This window comes from Berghia stephanieae, chromosome 7 (genome assembly GCF_034508935.2).
Source record: "Berghia stephanieae isolate SIO BIC M18660-M18661 chromosome 7, UCSD_Bste_1.3, whole genome shotgun sequence".
Classification (NCBI taxonomy): domain Eukaryota; kingdom Metazoa; phylum Mollusca; class Gastropoda; order Nudibranchia; family Aeolidiidae; genus Berghia; species Berghia stephanieae.
The window spans coordinates 28,158,547-28,183,773 of NC_088366.1; the positions used below are offsets into that span (position 1 = coordinate 28,158,547).

Here is a 25,227-nt window from a genome sequence, read left to right on the forward strand (position 1 = left end):
GAGAAATATAATATAGGGTATGGAGAAGTGCCAGATGAAAACAGAGAATAAATTGATCTCGGTGTCAGAGCCAATCTGAGATCCAACTGCTGACACTGCACCCTCCGCCTGACTGAGAGAGAGAGAGAGAGAGAGAGAGAGAGAGAGAGAGAGAGAGAGAGAGAGAGGAGGGATTATATATATATATATATATATTATATATATATATATATATTGTGTGTGTGTTTTTTATTATATATATATATATATATATATATATATATATATATATATATTATATATATTATATATATAGCAGCGAGCAGACTTTCTGAATTTTACAGAAAACTGGTATGGGATGAGTACAGTTTCAGACACTATCAGAAGCAGGCATTGGCGGTGGCTTGGTCATATGTCTGCATGATCCAGCGGACTACATCCCAAGAACAGCGTTGCGCTTGACTCCACAAGGAAAAAAGAACCGAGGCAGACCTACCTAAAGAAACCAGGAGGAAAACTTCACAGAGAGAACCGAGAACCCGGGGTCTTATAAATAGCAATAATTTGCGTTGGTTTGAGAGTATACAGTGGCAAATTAGGCATGGAGCAGGCTTTGATGAAAGATAAAAATATAATAATAAAGTGTGTGTGCAACAATGCCAGATAAAGCGGAAATATAAGAGAAATTTTTTTAAACCCCTCAAAAACAAACATATATATATATATATATATATATATATATATATATATATATATATATATATTATATATATATATATATATATATATATACCCTGCATAGACTGGGGCCCGAACCTCAGACCTCTTGATAACCTGTCTTCAATCTCTTCCTTTCGAGGTCAATGTTTATTTTCTTTTATGTTGCAAAACAGAGGAAAATATTATGCATTTGGTCGTCACAACTATAGGGTAACCTCTTTGATGTAATGATAGTGATAGATAGACTTTTGACCGGTTATCAGAAGGTCTGAGGTTCAATCCCCAGTCGGGGCAGGTTGATTGTTTAAGATGATTTTTTCCTTTTTTTTTTTTTTTTTTTTTTTGTTGTTTTTGTTGTTTGTTTGTTTTTTGTTTGTTTGTTTTGATTTTTTTTCCTGCATTGTCTGGCACTGTTTCTTTCATCTACTCATTCTCAGATTTTTATCTGAGCTAACGAACAGAAGAAAAAGATTTTTATCTTTCCAAACAACAATGAGCCCATAACAATTTGGGTTATCAGACCTGCAAATAATTAAACGTCGATTATAACTTTTCGTATTTCTTACACGTCCTGTGATGTATGTATGTATTTTTTTTTCATGCTCAATTATTTATCACTGCAAGAGAAATATGGACTTTGATAATGTTATCACTGATGTGTCCCCTGAGGAATGAAAGCATGGGAATGGAAAGAGCACACTGATCATTCTTGGTGTGAATTTTACACAGGGTTGATTTACTTTCTTTTTCTCGACAACCATACGGAGAAGTTTCTAATTCAGAAAACTGAGTGGAGCAGGCACTTATGTTGGTAACAACAAGAGATGAAGTGAGTAGGAAAGTGCCAGAAGACAATAGAGAATAACAATTTTTCGCGGCGGTGATGGGGGTTTGAACCGCGGGTTCAAACCCCCATCACCGCCGCGAAAATGTTTTATCTTTTATTGTCTTCTGGCACTTTCCTATTCACTTCATCTCTTGAAGAAGTTTCTCCAACCTTTACATTTTTGCAGGTCTGATAATCTAACGCAGTTATGGACTCGATTTAACGGTGTTGTTATGAGCAATATTTATATTGGCGATGGTTTGAGATTGTATTTCCATTTCAACAATAATGAGACTATGACGACGACGTATGCTCATTTGCAGGTCTGATAACCCAAGTTGCTATGGGAATAGGCTTTACTCTCAAACCAACGCAAAATGTTGTACATTACAACAATGATAAATGAGCCATTAACTGAGTTCAATTATCAGAACTGCAAACATGTTCAGGTTGGACTATAACAATTAGGGTTGCAGACCGTAATAATAATAATAATAATAATAATAATAATAATAATAATAATAATAATAATAATAATAATAATAATATAATAATAATAATAATAATAATAATAATAATAATAATAATAATAATAATAATAATAATAATAATAATAATAATAATAATAATAATAATAATAATAATAATAATAATAATATAATGATACTAATAATAGTAATAATAATAATAATAATAATAATAATAATAATAATAATAATAATAATAATAATAATAATAATAATAATAATAATAATAATAATAATCATCATCATCATCATCAACATCATCATTTTTCTTTTTGTTGTTGTTGTTGTTGTTGTTGTTGTTGTTGTGTTGTTGTTTTTTGTTTTGTTTTTTAGTTTTGTTTTGTTTTTTGTTTTGTTTGTGTTTTGCTTTTCATATATTATGATTTTTATCCTGTGGATTCTAGATTTTTAAAGGAAAAATATAAAAGTTGAGCAAAAGATTATTATTTATTCTAAGTTTCTTATAAATTTTAGTCTTAAAAGAAAATAATAAAGACAAAAACAAAAACAACAGACAAACAAACAAACAAACGATTCCTTACTGCTAACTACCAAGACAACTTTCGATAAAGTCAACACCGAAATATCCCTGGGGATAAGTAATCTATTTGCAGTTCTATCATTCGACTTCGTCGCATCGTCCGCCATTTTGGTAATTGACGAATTCCTCTTGGGAAGAAGGAAGCGGTTATCGGCCAAGGGTTATTTTTGGGTTATCGCGACTGGGGGACATCCCTAATGTAGCAACCCGTGTCGAGTTATCGGTCTTGGTAACGGATCGTCAATTAGCGCCCTCTAGGGGGCAGCACCGTCAAAGAAGGCAAATGGCGACGGCTGTGTTAGTCTCGCGTTGTTGGCAGACGATCGCTCATTTATGGTGATATAAACCAGGAAATACACGGAGAATGATTATGTTATGATGATTATGATAATAATAAAAACTTGACAAATGGCACAAAGAGAATAAAAACTGTTTGATAATTGGACGTGTAGAGTATCAATGTGAATTATACTCACTATTGTTACCGCACTAGTAGGATGGTACCATAGCCCTTGAGGGAATTGCTTGGGGAAAAAAAAGAAATAGTATTGAAGTACCTGGCGTGGAATAATATAATACTGATTATACATATATTTATATAAAATGCAATCCTTCATCAACAATAGTATGAGAAGAATATTACAAATTAAATGGCATGACAAGATTAGAAATACAGACCAAAATGGGAAATGACAGGTCAAGAAGTAGAGGTAGAAATTAAAGAGGAGTTGGAAACGGCTGGGCCACACCTTGAGAAGGCCTGCAACAAATATTACCAGGCAGGCTCGTAAACAGAACACGATGGGAACGAGGAAGAGACGGCGGTTTAGGAATCGTCGGAGGAGAGCATTGATGGAGGATCTAAATAAATTTGAAGGCTTATCATGGAGAGAAGCTGAGAAGATGGCACAAAGCCGGACAAGATGAAGGGGATTCGTCGATGGCCTATGCTCCAGTCGGAAGAAGGGCCTAAGTAAGTATACAGATATTCGTTGCTGTCTGAAAAAAAAAAAACACACTTTGAACGACATTATCATTAAGTATAATAATGATTATAATATTAGATATGTATATTATTGCTGTGTTGTTTCTGTGAGAAATGTTCTTTTTTTATATATAGTGAAATAGTGAAAGAATTAAGTTCTATACCGTGCTCAAGTCCAGTTTGGCCTTGATTCCATTCAGTATCGAAACGCTGCGGATATTTCGTTTTCTTCCTTTAGCTCAGCAATTATCACTTCTACATCTCTCACTGACACAGATAAATATCAACTGATTCATCAATTTCACTTCCTAGATCACCGGCATCGTCACTGTCGCTTCTGAAAGCGTCCAAACTGGCCTTGGGCAAAATGTTGAACTAACCCCGTCAATATATTTAGTTAGCATTGGTACAAATTGAAAAGATGCGAATGGTAAAGCGCCAGACAAAGCAGAAAGAAACCCATTTCTTTAAAAAACCATCCCAATAATTGAGCCTTAAATTGAGCTTTTATATAGCGCAATATCCACTAAACGTGCTCAAAGCGCTTTACAAGGGGTCCATGGCCAATCGAAACATTTAAGATTTAGGACTGGCATGACACCTGTTAGGCAAAATTACATTTTTTTTTCGGACAGAGGCAACGACCAGGTACTCATTTTACACCTGAGTACGGTGAGAGAATGTGAGTAAAGAGCCTTCTCCAAGGACTCAACTAAGCCCCGAGCGAGGCTCGAACCCAGGACTTTCCGATCCGAAAGCGTGTGTCATACCAGAAGACCACATAGCCGCATAATTAATAGATAAGGCACCATAAATCAGCCTTCTTCGACTGTGGGTCAAACGAAACGTTCAGATGCGGAGGTCTTTGGTTCGAATCACCACAAGTGCAAGTTAACGACGACGCCGGAATCCGGTGATGCAGATTGGCTGTTGTTATTAGACAGGTCTTGTACCGTGAGCAGTTACTTGGCCGCCACCCAATGTCTCCTCTTACTTTTACGAGTATAAAACCCGGAAAACTTCTTTCCCAGTCCGAGGAGACGACGTCCCTCCTCGAGAAACCACTTTCTTCCAAGTCGACCTCCATCTCGTAATTGCGTGTCCTTCTGAATAGGATTCAACAGTCGTGACGTCACTTTCCTCGTAATGACGCATAGTAACTTAGTAACTGATTCTATACAACGGAACAATGCCGGACGCCCTTATGAAATATTTCTCCGACGAGCATAAAAGCGTATCCAGAGGGGAAAAAAAAACCCATTATAAATCTAATCATGTTTTGACTTTTATAAATTCTGATCACATGACACGTGAAAAAGTCCTAGCCAGCATGAAGAATAAAAAGTACCGATTTTCTTTGTTTAGACCCACGATGGCCGCCTTTTCTGGGCGACGTGACATCAGACTATTGAATCCAATTACGTGTCCTTCTGAATCTAGGGATGCCGTGATTTCACTCCTTGTACTCAAGAGGAATCGCTCCTCATTATTACATCTCTGTTTTATTAACTAGTCCATTTGACTGATACAAAGATACAATACAAAATCCTACTCCTTGGGTGTTATTGAAAGCGATCCCAACATTGCTTTGACTTGTAAAGTTTGGCGTCAAAATTCTTGACTCGCCAGTTTCGCCCCATAAGGTGACCCAGTTTTCCACTGGGCATAAACACAGTGTCATAGCGGACATCCACAGAAGCACATGGTAGGCACCTCAAGTGGATATCTCCAGCTTTTTAGAAGATTGTTACGTTGTTCTCCTAGGCAAGAGAATCTTTTTAAGGTTTGTACGATATGCATCTAGACACTTGCCACAAAATCTGACCTGCACTCTTGTATACCCTTCTTAAACCCTCGTCAAACCCCTCTTCTCCTCCTCCTTCTTCTTCCTTTTTTTTTTTTTTTTTTTTTTTTTTTTTTTTTTTTTTTTTTTTTTTTTTGTTTTGTTTAATAATACTTCGTACACGTAAGAGCGCGACCATGATATGACAGGAAAGAAGAAATCTATTGCATTGACACAACTTACCACCGCAACTATCTTGACTTTTTAAGAAATTTCATCCAAAAAGATTTTTGTTGAGCATCTTGTTGTATAAATCTATTGTCACGAAGCAGTGTTTCATGCCACCAGATGCATTGTGAATTCTTGACATCTACACCAAGTACAAGTACAACGACACCGGTGGTTTCCCGATCCCCTGGTTTAGAGTGTGGATGTCGTTATCCCATGCCCAGTCCTTACTCTTGCAACTGTTTATCAAAGGGAAACAACTCGTCAAAATGGAAGCTACCTTGCAATTTTTGCATTACCTCCCGCAAACAAGACAGTTATCGATGCGTCGTGGATAAGCAGTTCACGGTCGAGTCATAATCTCCCCGGCCAGGCGGAGTTGTCCAGTAAGGTCGCGGGTTCAAGCCCCCATCGCTGCCGAGAAGTTTTTATTCTCTATTGTCTTCTGGCACTTTCCTACTCACTTCATTTCTTGTTATTATCGATGACCAGAATCTTATATAGAGTACTCAAGTACGCAATGTCGGTGACCGATATGATATTATGGTACAAATAAAATACTGTTTTGAGTGAATATTTCATTGTGACTTGATTTATTTTTTTCTTCTTATGTTTATATTATAACCAATAACTAGAGGTGCCTCATCGTTTGTTTTGTGTTGTCACCTTATTCATGAGTCAGATAACTCCCTTAATCTTTTATCACCAGTTTATATTATATCAGACTGCAAAGTTTTGGCCTTTCCGTACTTGTGTGAACATGCGTGTCTGCTTATCGAACTTTCTCAATTTAAGATGAGATTGAATAGCCTATTATAGGAATATGAACTTAAATTGTATTAATTATGATATTTTTACTAATTAAGCTAAGATAGCCTGAAAACAAAAACAAAAAATGTCTATAAGCTGTTTTACTGTATGAAGAAAAGTCCACGTATTGTAATAGTTTCATGTAAAATACAAACATGATAACACTCATTTTTCACATTGACTTCAAAGCACTTCAAAGATGACCCAAGTAATTTTACATCATCTGAGTTCGGTGAGAAAAGAGCTTTTACCAGAGGATCAGCTTTGCGCCGCCCATAGCGGAACTCGACCAAGAGACTTACAAGTCAAAGGGCGAGCACAATATTACAAGACCACACAGTCATCATCTAGAAAGTAGAAATAGAAATCATCTGGCACAATCGATCATCCAAGCCCTACCGACTGATATATATATATATATATATATATATATATATATATATATATATATATATATATATATATATATATATATTGCATAACGAGGTTTCCTTATGTAGAAAAGAAAATTCTTTATCATTTTCACGTTTGGCATACAATTAAAATGTAACTAGATCTATAGTAAAATTGTTTTCATGATAATACCTACTCTTGACTCCCTTCTTTTTATTTTGCATTATCGTCAAGATAAGGTTATCCTCCTCCTCCTCCTCTTCCTCCTCCTCCTCCTCCTCCTCCTCTTCTTCTTCTTCTTCTTCTTCTTCCTCTTCTACTTCTTCATCTTCTTCTTCTTCTTCTTCTTCTTCTTCTTTCTTCTTCTTCTTCTTCTTCTTTTCTTCTTCTCTTCTTCTCTTCTTCTCTTCTTCTTCTTCTTCTTCTTCTTCTTCTTCTTCTTCTTCTTCTCTTCTTCTTCTCTTCCTTCTTCTTCCTTCTTCCTTCCTTCCTTCCTTTCCTTCCTCCTTCCTTTCCTTCCTCCTTCTCTTCTATCTCCTCCTCTCTCTCCTCCTCTCTCCTCCTCCTCTCCTCCCTCCTCCTCCTTCTTGCCATTGGGTCTGATAACCCGCATTGTTATTGAAGGGGCTCATTGTTGTAATGGAAATATACGTACTCTAAAACAAACACAACATAATATATAGAGACCAATTCAACATTCTTAAATTGAGCTCATAATTGCGTTTGGCTATCAAACCTGCAAATATTTGCGACTAGATGCCAAAGCATTTGATTTTTAAAAAATTGAAAATAATAATATTGTAATTGAATACACGCGAGTTCAGTCGTAAAACTTTTGCTGAAAATGACATTTATAAAGTATACAGGCATTATTGGAATGATGATGAGAAAGATGATGATGATGATGATGATGATGACGATCACGACGACCACAACGACGATAATGATGATGATGATGATGATGATGATGATGATGATGATGATGATGATGATGATAATGATGATGATGATGATGTATGTGTAAATTTGTCCTTTATAACTCACTTGGTAGCGTTCCTTATCATATCGACCATACCATCTTCCTGTGCATCTTGAATTTGGAAGTAATTACTTTTTAACCCTTCTGTGGCGGAATTCAAGTTTACTTTAACCAGACACCAATTCTAGTCATTTTCACACACACAAAAAAGCTCTAATATGAATACAACTCATGTTTCAATAAAAACCAAGTCGTCTCTCTCATACTGCTCTCTTCGTGAAAAAAAAAGTTAGATTTTTAATTAGTAGTATTTCAGAGCCATAGGGCCAACATCAATCCCTTTACAAGCAAAGCGAGTGCCCTGCCAACAGAGGTACGTATTGAGACCCCGAGATTAGCATTTTGATAAGTAAAATTAGACTGAGTTTCATGGAGGCTATGTGGTCTAGTGGTATGAACTCGCTTTCGGATCGGAAGGCCCTGGGTTCGAGCCTCGCTCGGCGCATAGTTCAGTCCTTGGAAAAGGCTCTTTACTCACATTCTCTCACCAGACTCAGGTGTAAAATGAGTACCCGGCCTTTAACAGCGTTGTCTCTGTTCGAAAAATGTCAATATCGCCTAACAGGCGTCATGTCTCGTTCTCCATGTTCTGTGTTGCTGTTGATCAGGGACCCCTTGTAAAACGCTTTGGGCACGTGTAGTGGATATTGCGCTATATAAAAGCTCAAGAAAAAATAAATGGCTATGGTACTGGTACGAAGTCTCATTCGACTTGCTAAAGTCCCATGTCTGAAACCCAAGACGTCGGCGATGTGATTAGAGATTCCGATAGCTCAGTTGGTAGAGCAATCGCTTCACAAGTAAAAGGACCAATATCGATCCCGAGTGCAGTTTAGATTTTTTTTTTTTTTTTTGTCTGCGCACCCCTGCCCATCCATCAGTGATTAAATAGCTGGGTATATAGACCTGGCGGACAGTACTGTAAAAGATGCGATAGACTAGCGGCCTATCCAAAGGATGATAAGCATTTGTCATTGTCTGTTTAATGTTGTCGAAACCGGAATAAACTCAGGCTCCATGGCCCAGAGAACCCTATAGGACAACTAATGGAGACTGCCATGTGGGACAATATCCTAACTCAATGACGTGGTAATGACTGAGAGTGTCCAAACAGAGTTGGCTGCAAGGGAAAAATTTATTGTTCACCGACCACCGATAGAAGATCCCATTCAAATCAGGTTTGGAATCGCTATCGTCATCATCATCATCATCATCATCATCATCATCATCATCATCATCATCATCATCATCGTCGTCGTCGTCATCGTCATCATCGTCATCGTCATCGTCATCATCGTCATCGTCATCATCATCATCATCATCATCATCATCATCATCATCATCATCGTCGTCATCATCATCATCATCATCATCATCATCATCATCATCATCATCATCATCATCATCATCATCAGCATCATCATCATCATCGTCGTCGTCGTCATCATCGTCATCATCATCATCATCATCATCATCATCATCATCATCATCATTTGATCCCACCTTTAAATAAAGGTTTAAAGTGGCTTTATCCCGACAGATCCCCAAGCACAGACCAGACCACGCAAGATGCTTCTAAGTTGTGTATAATTATGAGAAAATGAATAGGTTCATGCCAGCTGTTCACAAAACAAAACCAGCATTCATTATAATATTATAATAATTTATGCTTCGCCAGTCACAGTAATGATGCAGTTTTCCTCGTGTGTTGACTGCACGGTAATGCCTTTTGTTTCCTAAAAGATAGGCCGATAGTATTGGTTTTAATTATATATAAAAATCTATTCACTTACTACAATAACATACGTGTCCATTACGATTGGCGAGGATTGTTGACGTGTCAACTGAACACGATTTTTTAAAAAGATGTCTGTTTGCTTGTCTCTATATGAAAACAAGACTCTTCGAAATTTTTTTACAAAAAGATAAATATAGTGCCAATGTAAACAAAATCCTGTATAATAATAATAATAATAATAATAATAATAATAATAATAATAATAATAATAATAATAATAATAATAAAATAATAATAATAATAATAATAATAATAATAATAATAAAATAATAATAATAATAAATAATAATAATATAATAATAATAATAATAATAATAATAATAATAATAATAATAATAATAATAATAATAATAAGCCCGGAGCTTTCCTGACAGTGACGTTTCGTGCGTAAGACATAAAATGAAATGTCCCAATACGATTCAATGGAGGATCTTTGATTTAGGGGGGGGGGGGGGGGGGTAAATAGTGATAACTACATATCAGCATTGGGTGGAGGAATATCAAATATTTGATATCCCTACTGTCTAATTTGTAGTTTATTATACTTCTTTTTATATTGACCTACTGTTTTATATAAAGCAGACCGTGTATTCCTGTATATTCTTAATTAAGTGTTATTGTAGTCCTCGTTCGTATTTCCACCGAGCATTTGTTTTAACTCTAGTGGATATTCATCTGTAAAATATCTTCATCTTATCTTGAATGTTACCATAGAAGGAGCGAAATTGATGTCACTCAGCTCCTTGCTATAGTCATTGTTGTCAGTCAGACTCACAGACTGTATTCTCTATGGCCAGACTACCCTAATTGTAGTAGAATGTAGTCGTTCAAGTTGACATAAAGTTGTTTTTTTTTTTGGTTCGTTATATCCAGCTGGCGGACTTTGTGAGCATTTTACCGAAACACATGGCATCAATATCACTTGAAGAATTAATTTCGTTTTATCACCCAAGAACAAAACGTGACGTTTCATAAACTAAACACAAGAAAGTGGGCGTTTAGTTTATTGGTGACATTATGTGACCTTTGAACTCAATAGAGTACAAGGGACGTTACTCCAACCAACATCCGCTTTCTTGAACACGTCAAACAAAACATTTTTGTTCTGGATATTTTTTGCAACCGAAATTCACTGGATTTTAGGCCCGAGATCGCTTCCGTTTTTTTTAAAACCTGGATTATATTCACAAGGGCAATGTGTTGATTACGCGTCTTGCAATAAAATAATTTTGAAGTGCTTGTTATAACTGCCTTTTATCTGGTTAGAAGATCGAGTCCAACTCATTCACTCAACCAGTCTTGCGCCTCTTCGCAGTGAACTTGGTTATGAAACTGAAACTAAAAAGGCATCAATTTTTTGTGTAAAATTGCGGTCTTGAATAAATCTTATTTCTAAAATGGCGTTTCAAATTAATTTTCATAGGATTATTTTCATTGCTGTGTTATTGATGATGTATAGCATGATTGCTGTCAGTATAGACCCGGCGGCTGGTGGATTCGATGGCAATGGCAATATCAACAAGAATAACCGTGTTCCTCAAAGTAATTTTAATAAAAATTTTCCTGCACATGCTGCCGTCGAGAAAACAGGAGCCAACCCCAATAACATCAAGTATAACGTGGCAGGACCTGGCAATCCAGAGCACAATGGAATGGCCATGGATACAAGTAGAGTGAAAAAGAGAAAACAACAAATGCGTCTTTCAGAGACATTAGAGTGCGCAGACGATGTGAATAGGTATTGTTCTAAACAGGCCGCATTGAGTAACTTCGTTATATTGAATTGTCTGCAGGATAACGATAAGGTGAGACTATTATTATATGCTTCTTTTGGTAATTTTGTTGGTGTTGTTTCAGTTTGTTCCTATCACTATCATTCTTCCACAACCCCTCAATAGGGCTGTGAAGACCTGCGATTTTGATATATATTCACTGGGTGCACTGGGTGCAAGCAGTGGATTGTAAGAATCAGCAACTTTTTTGGGGGGTGGGGGGGGGGGAGGCATGATAATGATATTATTACAGATCTAAAAAAAACAAGAGCAACAACAAAACGAACAAACAAGTAATAGAAGAAAAAAAACTAAGGTGATTTGATTCAGACTATCAAACTACATGTTGGGTTATTTTTTCCCCAAGATCAATTCTCGCTAAGTCTTCTATCAACAATTTGTTGCATTTATTCATGTTATTTATTTATTTTATTTATTATTATTATTATTATTATTGGGTTCTAGAATGAACCCTGACCAACATTTATTTACTAAAAGGCAACAAAAATGTTTATATTTTAAATGGATTTTGTATTTTACCTGTAATTTATCTCACCATTACCTTATATATTGATACTTTTTAATATACGTGATATATTAGATTTTTACAATGTACCTTGTATTGTAAGTGTTTAAGCATATCCTTGCAGCAGAGATTATCCACATGTATATTGGTGGGCCTATTTAGACTAGACTCACCGATGAATTATTTTGGGACCTTCTGCTTCTGTTCACTCTTCCCACTAGTTTCCTCTGTTCCAACTGTCTAAATAGTGTATCCTTGTCAATGCAGATAACCTCTTGATCTACAAACTTTTGACTGCTTTCTCATCTTTCCTTTCTGGGACCATAATTTCTGTGTTGTAATTGTTGAATAACTGATACATATGTAGAAAAATTAGCATTCCTTCAGAACCATAAGTCGATGAAGTTTCTGAGTGATTAATGGACAGTTTTTATTGCTTGCTCCCTCCTGCAGGAATGCAAAATCTTCAACACTGGTTTGTCCGGTGTTTCCTATTTTTTTTCACACCTCAGCAGCTTATCTTGTGTTCAAGAAGAAGGCCACTGACATACAATCCTTCTTCTCAAGTCAGAAATTATATTTTTGGAATTGACGCAATAAACGCCCCACACACTTGCAAAGGAAAGGGCAGAAGTAAGAGAGATGTTTTGGTTTGCTCATTTAAAAACTTTACACTGTTCGATTTAGGTGAGATGTGATGCTCTGCCCATGTTCAGATTGTTTTTGTTTTTTTTCAAAACCCTGTTAATCACAAAGTACTTTCTACTTGATGTCGGTTACCCAAATACTTTTGATTGAACAGAAGGGTCAGAAATAACCTTGACTATGACTGAGGCTGATACAGATCCCCTTGCTCAGATACCAAAACATTGTTCTTCTTCTTCCATTGAGGCCATAACTTCATGCTAAAGATTGTATGTCCGATTTTTCAGTAACAGGGGTTTTAGAGGGAAGTAGAGAGCGATTTTTGAAGTCGTCAGTTGAAAGAGCTTGTTTACAATTGATTGGTATAGAGTTCCAAAGTTGGATGGTGGAGGGGAAGAAAGAGTAAAGATGATGGTTTGTTCTTAAGTGGGAGATTTCAAAATGAAATGCTGAATTTCTTGTTTTATTGTTGTTCCGTTTCAAGTGGCTAGTTGGAATTTCAAGTTTCTGTTTTGTGCTTTGTGGAATATGAGGAGTTTGTTGATGGAACGTCTTGTAGCGGTTTCCATTGGAGATCATTTTTGACCTGAGTTACACTCATATCCCGCTCATAGTTTCTGATAAATCTGGCCGCCCGACGTTGGACTTTTTCTAGCTCATTGATTTCTTGTGATGTGTGTGGATCCCACACTGAGCTACTATATTCCAGTATGGGCTTGACATATGTTTCATAGCATTTCTTTTTCACAGATTGGTGGCAGTTGTGGATTTGTCTGTTGAGGAAAGCCATGATGCTATTGCCTTAGTAGCTGTATTGGCAATATGCTTCTTCCACTTCATACTTCTGTTCAAGGTCACGCCGAGGTACTTTGCATTCTCCACATCTTATATGGCTTCGTTATGGATTTCATAGTGGGAGTCGATTATATGACACACTTTTTGGGGTGAAATTCCATTTTCCATCTTGCCTCCCACCGGCATGTAAAATAATTTTGATTTAGGGCTAATTATTCCAGGTTACTGGAAACTTCCATCGAATTCTGGTGAGTTTTAATGATTCCTAGTAAAACATCCACCACTTTCTGCGTCATCACAACCGACAGAGCATCAACTTCATTTACCACTACAACCACATCAACATCATCATCATCATCATCATCATCATTACAACTTTCACCACTTCATCAGTGAATCACCACCACCACTACTACAACAACCACAACATTTTCCAAACTACCAATGCTACTACAAACTAAAATCACATCATCATCACTACCAACACTAATTTGCATGTGAGGCACTCTACGAACTCAGCTATTTGGGATCCCCAACTAGAAATTATGGCCATTTAAAAAATTAAAAAATAAAAGGTAGCTGATCCTTAGGATTAAAATCCACTCACTGTATGTCTCAATACCAGAATAATGAAGCAGAGGAGGACATTCAACCACAAAGTTTGGGATTGTGTTTGACCTATTGCTTGATTGAAGCCTGTGTATCTAAAAAATTCACAGTGGCGCAGAAAACATTTCCATTATTTATCATGTTAGATCATTGGCGAATGCTGTTTTGCTAATGTTTCTAAAAATAAGAATAAAATGAAATGAGAATGATTTGAATACAAATACAACCTCGTTGTCTAAAATGATTGAGTCGCCATTCTTGCAAGTTATCGGCCCAAAGTTTTCAGCACAGTCAACACATTCTTTACCTGTGATAAATATTTAATTTAATTTAGTTTTTAAAAGGAGTCCCTTACAGTTATCAGGCTTATGGGTGGTATGATGAAGACATCAGCAAATGCATGTTACCATCTGAAAAGGATATTGGCCTTTTGCAGAATTACCTAATTTCTGATGGATGGACTTACTGTACGTTAGTTGCAGCTATTTAGGGGAGCAATAAAGGAATCTCAGATCATCTTGTCTCTTTTCCATGGCAAACACCTTCAAGGAGTTTAAGGTCTCCCCTCATATCTGCAAATTCTTTCAAATTCTACACCCACCATTCACCTCCAAGGTTGTACAGGAGGCAGTAAGAAAAAAAGCACCAAGTCTGGCATTGTGGGGAGATAATTCTGTTTTGTTTGCGTGCAAAATGGACACTTTTCTGATTGAACTCTTTGGCATCCGGCCTAAGTCAGCATTGTATCTGCTTATATGATGAAAAACTTTTGGGTGGAAAGAGATTTGTTGAGATGCTGATTGTTGAATTCTTTGGCATCCTGCCTAAATCAGTAGTGTATCTGCTTATATGGTGAAAAACTTTTGGGTGAAAAAGGAGACTGAGATACTGATTGAATTCTTTGGCATCCTGCCTAAGTCAGCATTGTATCCGCTTATGTGGTGAAAAATTTGGGCGGAAAAGGAGACCAGAGATGCTGATTAAATTCTTTGGTATCCTGCCTAAGTCAGCATTGTATCCGCTTATGTGGTGAAGAATTTTGGGCGGAAAAGGAGACCGGAGATGCTGATTGAATTCTTTGGCATCCGAAAAAAGTCAGCAGTGTCTTCGCTTAAATGATGAAAACTTTTAGGGAGAAAGGAGACTGGAAAGGCCGAGTTGATTAGGCATTGCGCTAACACTCTGACAACTCATGTTTGAGCCTGCACTCGGTCTCTCTCTTCTCTCTCTCTCTCTCTCTCTCTCTCTCTCTCTCTCTCTCTCTCTTTCTCTCTCTCTCTCTCTCTCTCTCTTATTTTTTTTTTTCTTTTAGTTGTTGTTTAGCAAGAACCTCACCCCTACCACTCCCCCACTGCTTAATCCACTGATTCATAGTCTTTCTCTTCTCTAGAAAAAGACCCTAAAATAGTTTTATTGGGGATGAATAGCAAGTGAGATAATATTATTTGTTTTATTATTTTTTTCAATGGAAACCTTTTATTTTTATTTCACAGCTTACTGTCTCTTTGATATATAACTCTTTTTGGTTTTTAACAAGTTATCCACACTTTTAATCGTTAAAATGGTCTTGGAAAGTTTGTTCCCTGAGCTTGGTTTCTGCGAAATAAAATATTGGTTTTTATCATATTAACAACAAACACATTTTTAAAAAAAATGATTAATCAATTAAAAAAGAAAAATGGTATAGGTTAACACCTTTATTCATAAAAGGTACTTTGATGGCAAAGATTATCTTATCAGTGAATTTTTTATAAATGAGATATTGATCTAAGGTCAAGTTTACTTAAATTTAACTAGTGGTTTCACATTTGATAGGCCGTTTTAAGTTATTAGAAAAAGAATACTTTTTTGAAAGTTCACATTTTATGGAAAATGTGTTTCCCTATCGTTATTTCGATAAAAAAATTATATAAAAGTGAAACAACCCAGGTGTCAGTCTGCGTGTAGTGCTTCAAAAAAAGTAAACTGTTTTAAAAGTTTCTTTCTCAAGGGATGAATCAAAATATGCCGATTGTGTTTTTATCCTTACATTTTTATTCTGTATTTGCTAAAATATATTATCGCTAAGATGTTATCTGGAGATAAAAGAAAATTCTTGACATATTATTAATGACCTGCTTTTTAAAATGTTGATGTCAATCTTTGGATAGTGGTAGTACGTGGTGACATCTGTGCTTTATCTAAGATATCTCTCTCTCTCTCTCTCTCTCTCTCTCTCTCTCCCTCTCTCTCTCTCTCTCTCTCTCTCTCTCTCTCTCTCTCTCCATCTATATATATCTATCTATCTCTCTTATCTATATCTATCTATCTCCCTCTCTCGCTCTCTCTCGCTCTCTCTCTCTCTCTCTCTCTCTCTCTTTCTTTCTCTCTATCTATTTATATCTATCCGTCTCTCTCTATCTATCTATATATAGACGAGAACTCTCGTCTGAATCGATCCCTACAACATTTGACAAGTTTCATGGTGATTCGTTAACACATTTTTCAAAGATTACTGAAGCTGACTTACGTGATTGCATTATGTCGTCTCCAACTAAAAGTTGTGATTTAGACCCCTTAAATACTGCCATTTAAAAAAAATGCATTGATGTAATTTTAACACCATTTACATGTATTGTTAATAATTCGTTGCAGTCAGGTGCTGTATCAGACATTTACAAAGTTGCTCATGTCAAACCCCTTTTGAAAAAACCTGATCTCGATAAAGAGAACTTAAAAAACTATCGCCCTGTCTCTAATCTTCCTTTTCTCTCTAAGATCTTAGAAAAGCTTGTTTTGAAACAATTACTGTCTCATCTTAAAAATAATTGTCTTGAAGAAAAATTTCAGTCTGCTTATAGGCAACATCATTCGACGGAAACCGCACTTGTTAGGGTTGTTAATGATCTCCTCTCTGTTATAGACAATGGTTCATGTTCTTTGCTGAATTTGCTTGACCTATCGTCTGCTTTTGATACTATTGATCACAATCTTCTTCTCAAACGTCTTGAAATTACTTATGGCGTGTCTGGTGCAGCGCTTGATTGGTTTAGGTCATATTTGTTTAATCGTAAACAGATTATTACGGTGGATGAATATAGATCGGAGGAAATCTTTCTTGATTGTGGGGTTCCCCAGGGTTCAGTACTTGGACCCGTTCTTTTTGTTTTGTACGTTGGCCCTCTGTCTAAAATCATCAGAAGTTTTGGTCTGTCTTACCATCAATACGCTGATGATACGCAATTGTACTGCGTTTCCAATATGAGAAATTTACAAGAAGTATCAGCCAATAGTAAAAATTGTATCCAAAGTGTTAAGAAATGGATGAATGAGAACAGACTGAAACTGAATGATGATAAGACGGAGGTGCTGTATGTGGGGAACAGGAAGTGGAAAAGTGAAACAGATTTGAAGTTGGGGGATGCCTCTATTCAAATTGTTGACAAAGTGAAAAACCTTGGCACATTCTTAGACTCTGGACTGTCGATGGAGCATCAGGTTAATAATTTGGTTAGATCTCTCTTTTTCCAACTAAAAAAGATTGCTTCCATTAGACGGTTCATATCTGAGGATGTGACCAAGCACCTGGTTGTGTCCCTCGTACTATCGAAATTGGATTATTGTAATGCTCTGTTGTTTGGCATTTCGCAATACAATCTGAAACGTCTTCAGATTGTCCAAAACAGCGCTGCCAGACTAGTATTTATGAAGCGTAGGTGCGACTCTGCCGGACCTCTACTTCATGACCTACATTGGCTGCCTGTTGAGAAAAGAATTAAATTCAAAGCTTGTGTTTTAGTGTATCGTTGTCTTGAAGGTACTGCCCCTTCCTACCTTTCAGAACTAATTGAAAGATATTCAAAACCCCGCCCCTTACGTTCGGCCAGTGATTCCACAAAACTAGTTGTCCCTCGAATTCGGAAAAATGCTGGAATGAGATCCTTTTCTCATTTCGGACCCTCTATTTGGAACGCCTTACCGCAGAGCATTCGTGAAAAAGAATCTTTGTCTATTTTTAAACGTTCGCTTAAAACATATTTGTTTCGATTTTAGTAGATGGTATGAGAAGCAAGATAGGTTTGGTTTGTGTTGTGTGTTGTGTTGTGTGTGTGTATGTGTGTGTGTGTGTGTGTGCTTGTGTGTGTGAATGAGTATGTTTCAGCCAAAGTAATTTGTAATTTAAGCGCTTAGAGTCTGGTGTCTCGGAGTTATAGCGCTATATAAGTTTTCAGCATTATTATTATTATTATTATATATATATATATATATATATATATCTCTCTCTCTCTCTCTCTCTCTCTCTCTCTCTCTCTCCCTTTATCTAACTCTCTCTCTCTCTCTCTCTCTCTCTCTCTCTCTCTCTCTCTCTCTCTCTCTCTCTCTCTCTCTCTGGATGGGGTTCCTGACCTCCCATAGCGGGCAGGGAGGTACAAACTGTGTCTTATATCCCTTCATATCTGTTTTCCAACATGCTCTCTGTCTTTGTCTTGGAATGAGATTACTTGTTTTTTTCCTGGCCCTGGTCGGAGTCCTGGCTGGGAGGGAAACTGTCAAATGCATAGTTATTGTTTTGGGAGATTATATTTTTTTCATTGTAAATCATCTCTCTGTTATGTATTATTATATGTTATTTTTAATATATAATGTAAGCATTTGAGTGTATTCCTCTTTGTTGGATTTTGTGCTTGTGTCCGGATGGGACTTATAGGTGGTCTCAAACTAAGTACATTGTTCGTATGCTCTTGGAATCTACATCTGATCCTATTTGTTCCCAGTTCCCCTTGTCTTACTTTCTCTTGTGTGCTTTAATTGTATTCTAGAACTTTTTACTATCCCATTTTCTTCCTTTTTCCTGGCGCTGATATAACCTAAATGTGTTGCAAGCGCCGTAAAACCCTTAAAAACAAACATCTCTCTCTCTCTCTCTCTCTCTCTCTCTCTCTCTCTCTCTCTCTCCCCTCTCTCTCTCTCTCTCTCTCTTTTCTCTCTCTATCTCTCTCTCTCTCTCTCATTCTCTCTCTCTTCTATCTCTCTTTCTTTTTCTTTCGTTCTTTCTCTCTTTCCATCTCTCTCTCGTGTCATTGATGTATTTATCTATTTCTCTCTCTCTCTCTCTCTCTCTTTCTCTCTCTCTCTCTCTCTCTCTCTCTCTCTCTCTCTCTCTTCTCTCTCTCTCTCTCTCTCTCTCTCTCTCTCTCTCTCTCTCTCTCTCTTAATTCCCGATCTCCGAGCTGCATTCAGGAATTGGTCGTCCCCTACTCCCAATTCGTCAGCTTAGGTCATCGGAGATCCAGCTATTAAAAGTGTGAAAAGCACGACTTACTAATTTCGGCGATAGATCTTTCTATAAAGCAAGACCTTCCGTCTGGAACTCACTTCCTTTGGCAGGAAGGTTCGCGAGCAGGGTCTTTAAGAAAAAGCTGAAAACGTATCTTTTCCAGACATTTTTATCATAGATGTTTACCGCTTGATGAGTTAATTACATTTTGTATAAGTTGTGTAGTAGGTGTGTATCCGCTTATAGGATGAAATACTTTTGGAAAGTCTGTTTTATGGTTCTTTTGCACAATGTGAGCGTGTTGACGGTTTATCCAATGATATTGTAAAGCGCTTTGAGGTTTGGGCCTTTATCGCTATTGAAGAATACTTTATTGTTATTCTTGTAGGTAGTGGTAGCAGTCGTCGGTGTCCGCGTCGTCGTCATGGTGGTTCGATAATGATAATATTGTAGTACTGTTTGACAATTGATGGATCGCCCATAATGACTACCCGTATTGCCAATTTACGGCAAATAATGGGCTCTCATTATTGAATTGAATCCTCACACAATTTTCAACAATTGGCCACATTGCCTGTCGTCGTTTACAGCATTTACACATTGTTGAATTTCAATGACAACGTACATACAAATAGTTGTAGTAGCCCTGTAGTGACTTGTCTGTTAAAAGAGATAGACAGAGACTCTAAGATAGATAGATAGCTGGATAGATAGGTACACCTGAGTACGATGAGAGAATGTGAGTAAAGAGCCTTTTCCAAGGACCCAACTATGCGCCGAGCAAGACTCGAACCCAGGACCTTCCGGTCCGAAAGCGAGTGTCATTCTACTAGACCACATAGCCGCTTAAAAAGTACAAAGTCAAAGCTGCCGTTCTCTGCCAAAACCCTGATATTTTTATTTTGGCCAGAAAGCTTGTGCTTTCAATTATAAAGCGATTAAAATGACCTTAAACTTACTAAGAAATGATCAAACCTGAGACTTTGATGACTTTTCGGGTTTGAACATTTTAAAAATATGCTAAGGGCCAGTTTAGTCGATCGATATTTGAAGTAAAAGTTTTCTGGCCAAACATTATGTGTGTGTGTGTGTGTGTGTGTGTGTGTGTGTGTGTGTGTGTTAGAACACGGCGACAGCGACCATACAAATATACACACTGTTGTACCTGTCAACATAACGTTCCTTTTTCATTGTAGATCTACACTATTATTACAGCCAATTCAGCATCGTTTCGAAAGAGGCCATCGTGCAAATCGCTGTCTAATGAATTATTAAAACCTCGATTCAAAACGTTTTATCTTTTGGACGATCAGTAAATATGCTCAGAGATTCTAGATATTACGAACAGTGAGAAGAGAATTGGATTCAACAGTCTGGTGTTACGTCGCCCTGCAATGGCGAGCAGCGTGGTTCTAAACAAAGAAAATCGATACTTTTTATTCTTCGTGCTGGCAAGAACTTTTCATATGTCATGTGATCAGAATATATAAAAGTTAAAACATGATCATATTTATAATGTTTTTCTCCTCTGGATACACTTTTATGCTCGTCGGAGAAATATTTCATAAGGGCGTCCGCCATTGTTCCGATAGAGCCAGTTACTAAATTACATTGCGTCATTACGAGGAAAGTGATGTCATGACTGTTGAAGCGCATTGCCTGCGTAAAAATGATGATAATATGAAATAGATGAAAATCTTTAAAAATGACGTATTTTTGACAATCCGCCGTTTTCCCTAGTATTAAACAGTTAACTGCCGTACTTCGGAAAGACACGATTTTTACATTTCGGCCAGAAAACTTGTCCTTTCAAGTATCGATCGCGAAGTCCCAGGTTTGAGAGTTGGGTTGTTTTTTTTTTGGGGGGGGGTTTGTTGTTTTTTTTTTTGTTTTTTTTTTTTGTTGTTGTTGTTGTTATCAAGATGAGGATCATTTGAATCAATCGATATTGAAAGGGCGAGTTTTCTGGCCAAATGTTTAAAAACGTGTTTTTCCAGAGTGCGGCAAGTAGACGTCTAACCGGTGAATGGATTTTCTGTATTAAATATGTTTACGGAAATTAGCTATTGTTTTCAAAACTAAATTTGGTTGTGTGCACGTCTGCGTATTATGTGAATATTAATATTTGAAAGAATGTTAAGGGCATTGAGTTTAAATGTATTAAGAATCCTCGTCATCGTCGTCGTCATCATATCATCAACCACAACAAAAACGACGACTACTACTACTACTACTACTACTACTACTACTACTACTACTACTACTACTACTACTACTACTACTACTACTACTACTACTACTACAACTACAACTACAAAAACGGATTTACCATGCTCTATGCGTTTCAGATTGTATCATATATTTTCTCAGCAGGCCATATCATACAGTACCATACGCCTGTTAGGCGTCCATTTTGCACTAACACTTTTACAATATCCACCACTGCCTATACCAGGTACCCATTCACACTTGAGTCAGACGGGGTAATGTGTGTACAGTGCCTTTCCCAAGGACGCAACGAGATCAGAGATTTCAACGATTACTATCACCTAACCGGCCACTAATCACACTGAACATTGCTTGACGTTGTGATGATACGAGACGTTGTCCACCGAGACACACGTAGTTTGAAAAGAAAAAAGAAGGGTTGGGAGGGGGGGGGGGGGACTTAGGTCAGCGTATGGCAGATAAATCTGCATTAATTAAATCGATTTTTTTGGTCTCTCTAAGAGTAGTTACATTTCTTCTCTAATCAATTCGAGTTGTTATATTGTGTTCAGTGGGATTCTCCGTACATAAGGATTTTTTTTTAACCGAACAAACAATTTGTACAAACACTCATATTTTAATCAAACATAATTACACACTCATTTGCACATACCGACAAACACACGCACACACACACACACACACACACACACACACACACATTGATGTGCTTATACATGATGTTACCCCATACGGGTGTCACAGATTGAAGCAGTGTATTATGGTAAACGATAATTCAATTTGCATTTTTTGTTTGTTTGAAGCGTGTATATTTAACCAATTAACTGCCGTATTTAAAATTTGACCAGAAAACACGTCCTTCAAATATCGATGGATTGAAATGACCCTCGTCTTGACATAAACTCTCAAACCCGGGTCCCTCGGGCTTTACCAGGAGTTGTTAGCCAACAGCAATATAGCAAGGTAACGATTACGTTTCCAACCTCCAACGATCGACGTAGAAGAAAACGAAGCTCCGTCCTGCCTCAGAGTCTTAGTTAAAATGAAGTATTTGTTGCAGTTAATCATTCTTCCTCCTGCATACTAACTACTAATAAACTAGGTTCTCTGTCTCCAACATGCCAATTTTTTTCATGACGATATCGCCGTGCGTGGCACGAATCTGTCTCAGCCGCCTCGTCGCTCAGCCAATGAGCGACGAGCAGGCTGAGTGCTCTCTCCCGTAGTTTATTTCCTTCATGCTTAGGACAATATTTTCGTTTCTGCCAGGTCGTTCGTCATTCGCTGTAGGTTGGGAACGTTATCGTTAACCGTGCGACGAGACATGACGCCTGTTTGGCGATGCTAGAATAATATGTTTTCCCCCGTAGAGACAACGGTTATCTGCTATTTTTACACCTGAGTACGGCGGGGGTTGGGGGGTGAGTAATGGGCCTATTCCAAAAACTCAACTTTACAGTGTATATACCGCACAGAAGGCGCTTCCCAACGGCGCATTGAATTTATCCTCTTCCCAAACTATCAATTACACCGACATGGATCCAATACCTAGGACTCCAATACACGATCAATGTGGCGTAATATCGATACGTCACGTGTCATTGCCTTCTCGTCACGCCCCGTGTATTCACAATACAGAGTGGTATAGCGGTAGTTTGTTGCGCTCTCTTATAGCCTACATTCTTAATGACATATTTTTATTGGCGCGAGGAAATTAATAAGGTATGATATCATGCCTGGATGGCCCTTGTGGTTAAAGTGATCCGTTCCGAAAACCGACGGGCGAGAGTCCAGTTTTACGGACCGTGTTAGCTCCACCCCCCCCCCCCCCCCCCCCCATCCCCAAATGCAGTAAGAAATAAAGACTTTCCAACCGTCCCTGTTTCTTTGGGACCGTGACGGATTGCCGATAAAGGAATAGTTGTGGGTTTTTTTTTTTTTTTTTTTTTTTTTTTTTTTTTGGGGGGGGGGGGTATGGGGTTGTTTGTTTTGTTTTATTTTTGTTTGTTTTTGTTTTTAAAAAAATGAATACGTCTAATGTTATTCGTCTTACCTCATCCATTATTTTCTTGTTTACCTTTTAGTAAAAATGTGCATTTTTAGAATTTTCTGTAAAGCCTGCTTAAAGCGCTTCAACTGGATATATTAATTTACTTGCGAGTTTTGGAATTGCAGTTCCGGCGTCCCGGGTTTAAATGTGAAAAGGTTGGAAGGTCCGGTAATGTCAGATTGTTTTATTAGTGCATCTGTACTTGTGATTACAAAAGCCAGATCATAGAACATTTTGCAAATTATATATTAAAACGTTGACATGTAAATATGATGATTGTCAGTCCTAATTTCACGGGTTTCAAAGTACATTGCTGCTTATATTCTGGAATATAAAAAAAAAAGGGAGAAACAAAAAAAAAAAAAGGATAGCATCTGGAAACAAAACAATACAATGAATAAAAATTGATGACTTTAAAACAATAAAGTGGTTTAACTATGAAAACGCACGGCACAAAAATTAACGTGGGCACTCCCGATTAACATCTCTTCCATAGTCTATAAATGAATAATAATGTGAAATTGAATGTAAGCTTCAATTTAATTACAAAAACAGATCAAATGAAGTTTCGGGTTTCCCCTTTATCAACAAAACAGGATGAATGAAACACCACAGATGAATGAGATGATGTGGTAGTGGCGTAACATTTACATAGTCTATAAATTATATTGTTGTGTGCGTCTGCGTGCGTGCCTAAAGGTTTATTGGAAGTGAAGGTGCTTTATTATTATATTTATTATTTTTAAAGAAAAAAACTGTTGGTTCTTTAGGCAATTTGCTGCCATAAACTTTTATTTTTTAAAAACCCAAAAACAACAAAAAACGAAACATTTTCATTTAGGTCTGAGAACTTTTCAAATATTTCTCGATTAATATTATTCTCCATTTTTCAAAAAATGTCAAAACGGAGACTTCTGGTCCTTTTCGCCTGTAGATTCACTTCAATCTCAGGTTGGGCTATTTACTGCATTTGGTACCCATTGGCGTCTAGGGCGGCATTGAAGAACCTCGGCACGTCCATGCCTTTGCCACAGAGACCAGTCACCGTAAAGACTCCCAGGTCTCATTCTATCTTCTGACATGTCTGTCCTGTTCATCTCCATTTCCTTCTAATGAGCAGTCTTATCAAGGATTGTTGCACTTGTACCCACAGACTAGAGAGCTGTGCTTGTACCAGACAAGAAAAAAGTGCACGTGTGTATATGTGTGTGTGTGTTGGGGGGGGGGGGGGGGGGGGGTGATCAATCAAGGGTTGTTTTTTGTTTTTTTTTCTTTATGATTTAATCCTTAAAATTCTCATTTATTATTTTAATTATTATACACAAGGTTATCTGAAGAATTTTTGCAAATTAAGTTATCAAAATTGATTTCAACTTTTCTGGATGGAGTCTTTTGATCTCCCATGGTGTGCAGGAGTTCACTTACTGTGTCTTCTATCCCCCTATATTTGTTTCTGAGTGGCTTTCTGTCTTTGTCCTTGAACTGGATTACTTGGTTTTGTCCCAAGGACTGATTCCTTAACTGAGAGGGAACCGTCAAATACATCGCTATGGTTTTGGGGAGGTGATATTTTTTTCTTTGTAAATCGTCTCTCTGTTATGTATGTACTGATGTTATGTATATAAATGTATATATATATATATATATATATATATATATATATATATATATATATATATATATATATATATATATATAAATAGATATATATATAT

The 25,227-nt window shown here is 37.1% G+C and overlaps 1 protein-coding gene across 1 annotated transcript in view; it reads left to right on the forward strand.

Moving 5' to 3' along the window:
- The first annotated feature begins 10,707 nt into the window (after positions 1 to 10,707).
- LOC144976516 (Golgi apparatus protein 1-like) overlaps positions 10,708 to 25,227 on the forward strand; it is a 55,640-nt gene continuing 41,120 nt past the window's right edge. The window contains exon 1 of the mRNA XM_078920808.1: positions 10,708 to 11,434. Coding sequence (XP_078776934.1) covers positions 11,027 to 11,434 — 408 coding nt within the window. The 5' untranslated portion in view covers positions 10,708 to 11,026. The remainder of the gene's footprint in view (positions 11,435 to 25,227) is intronic.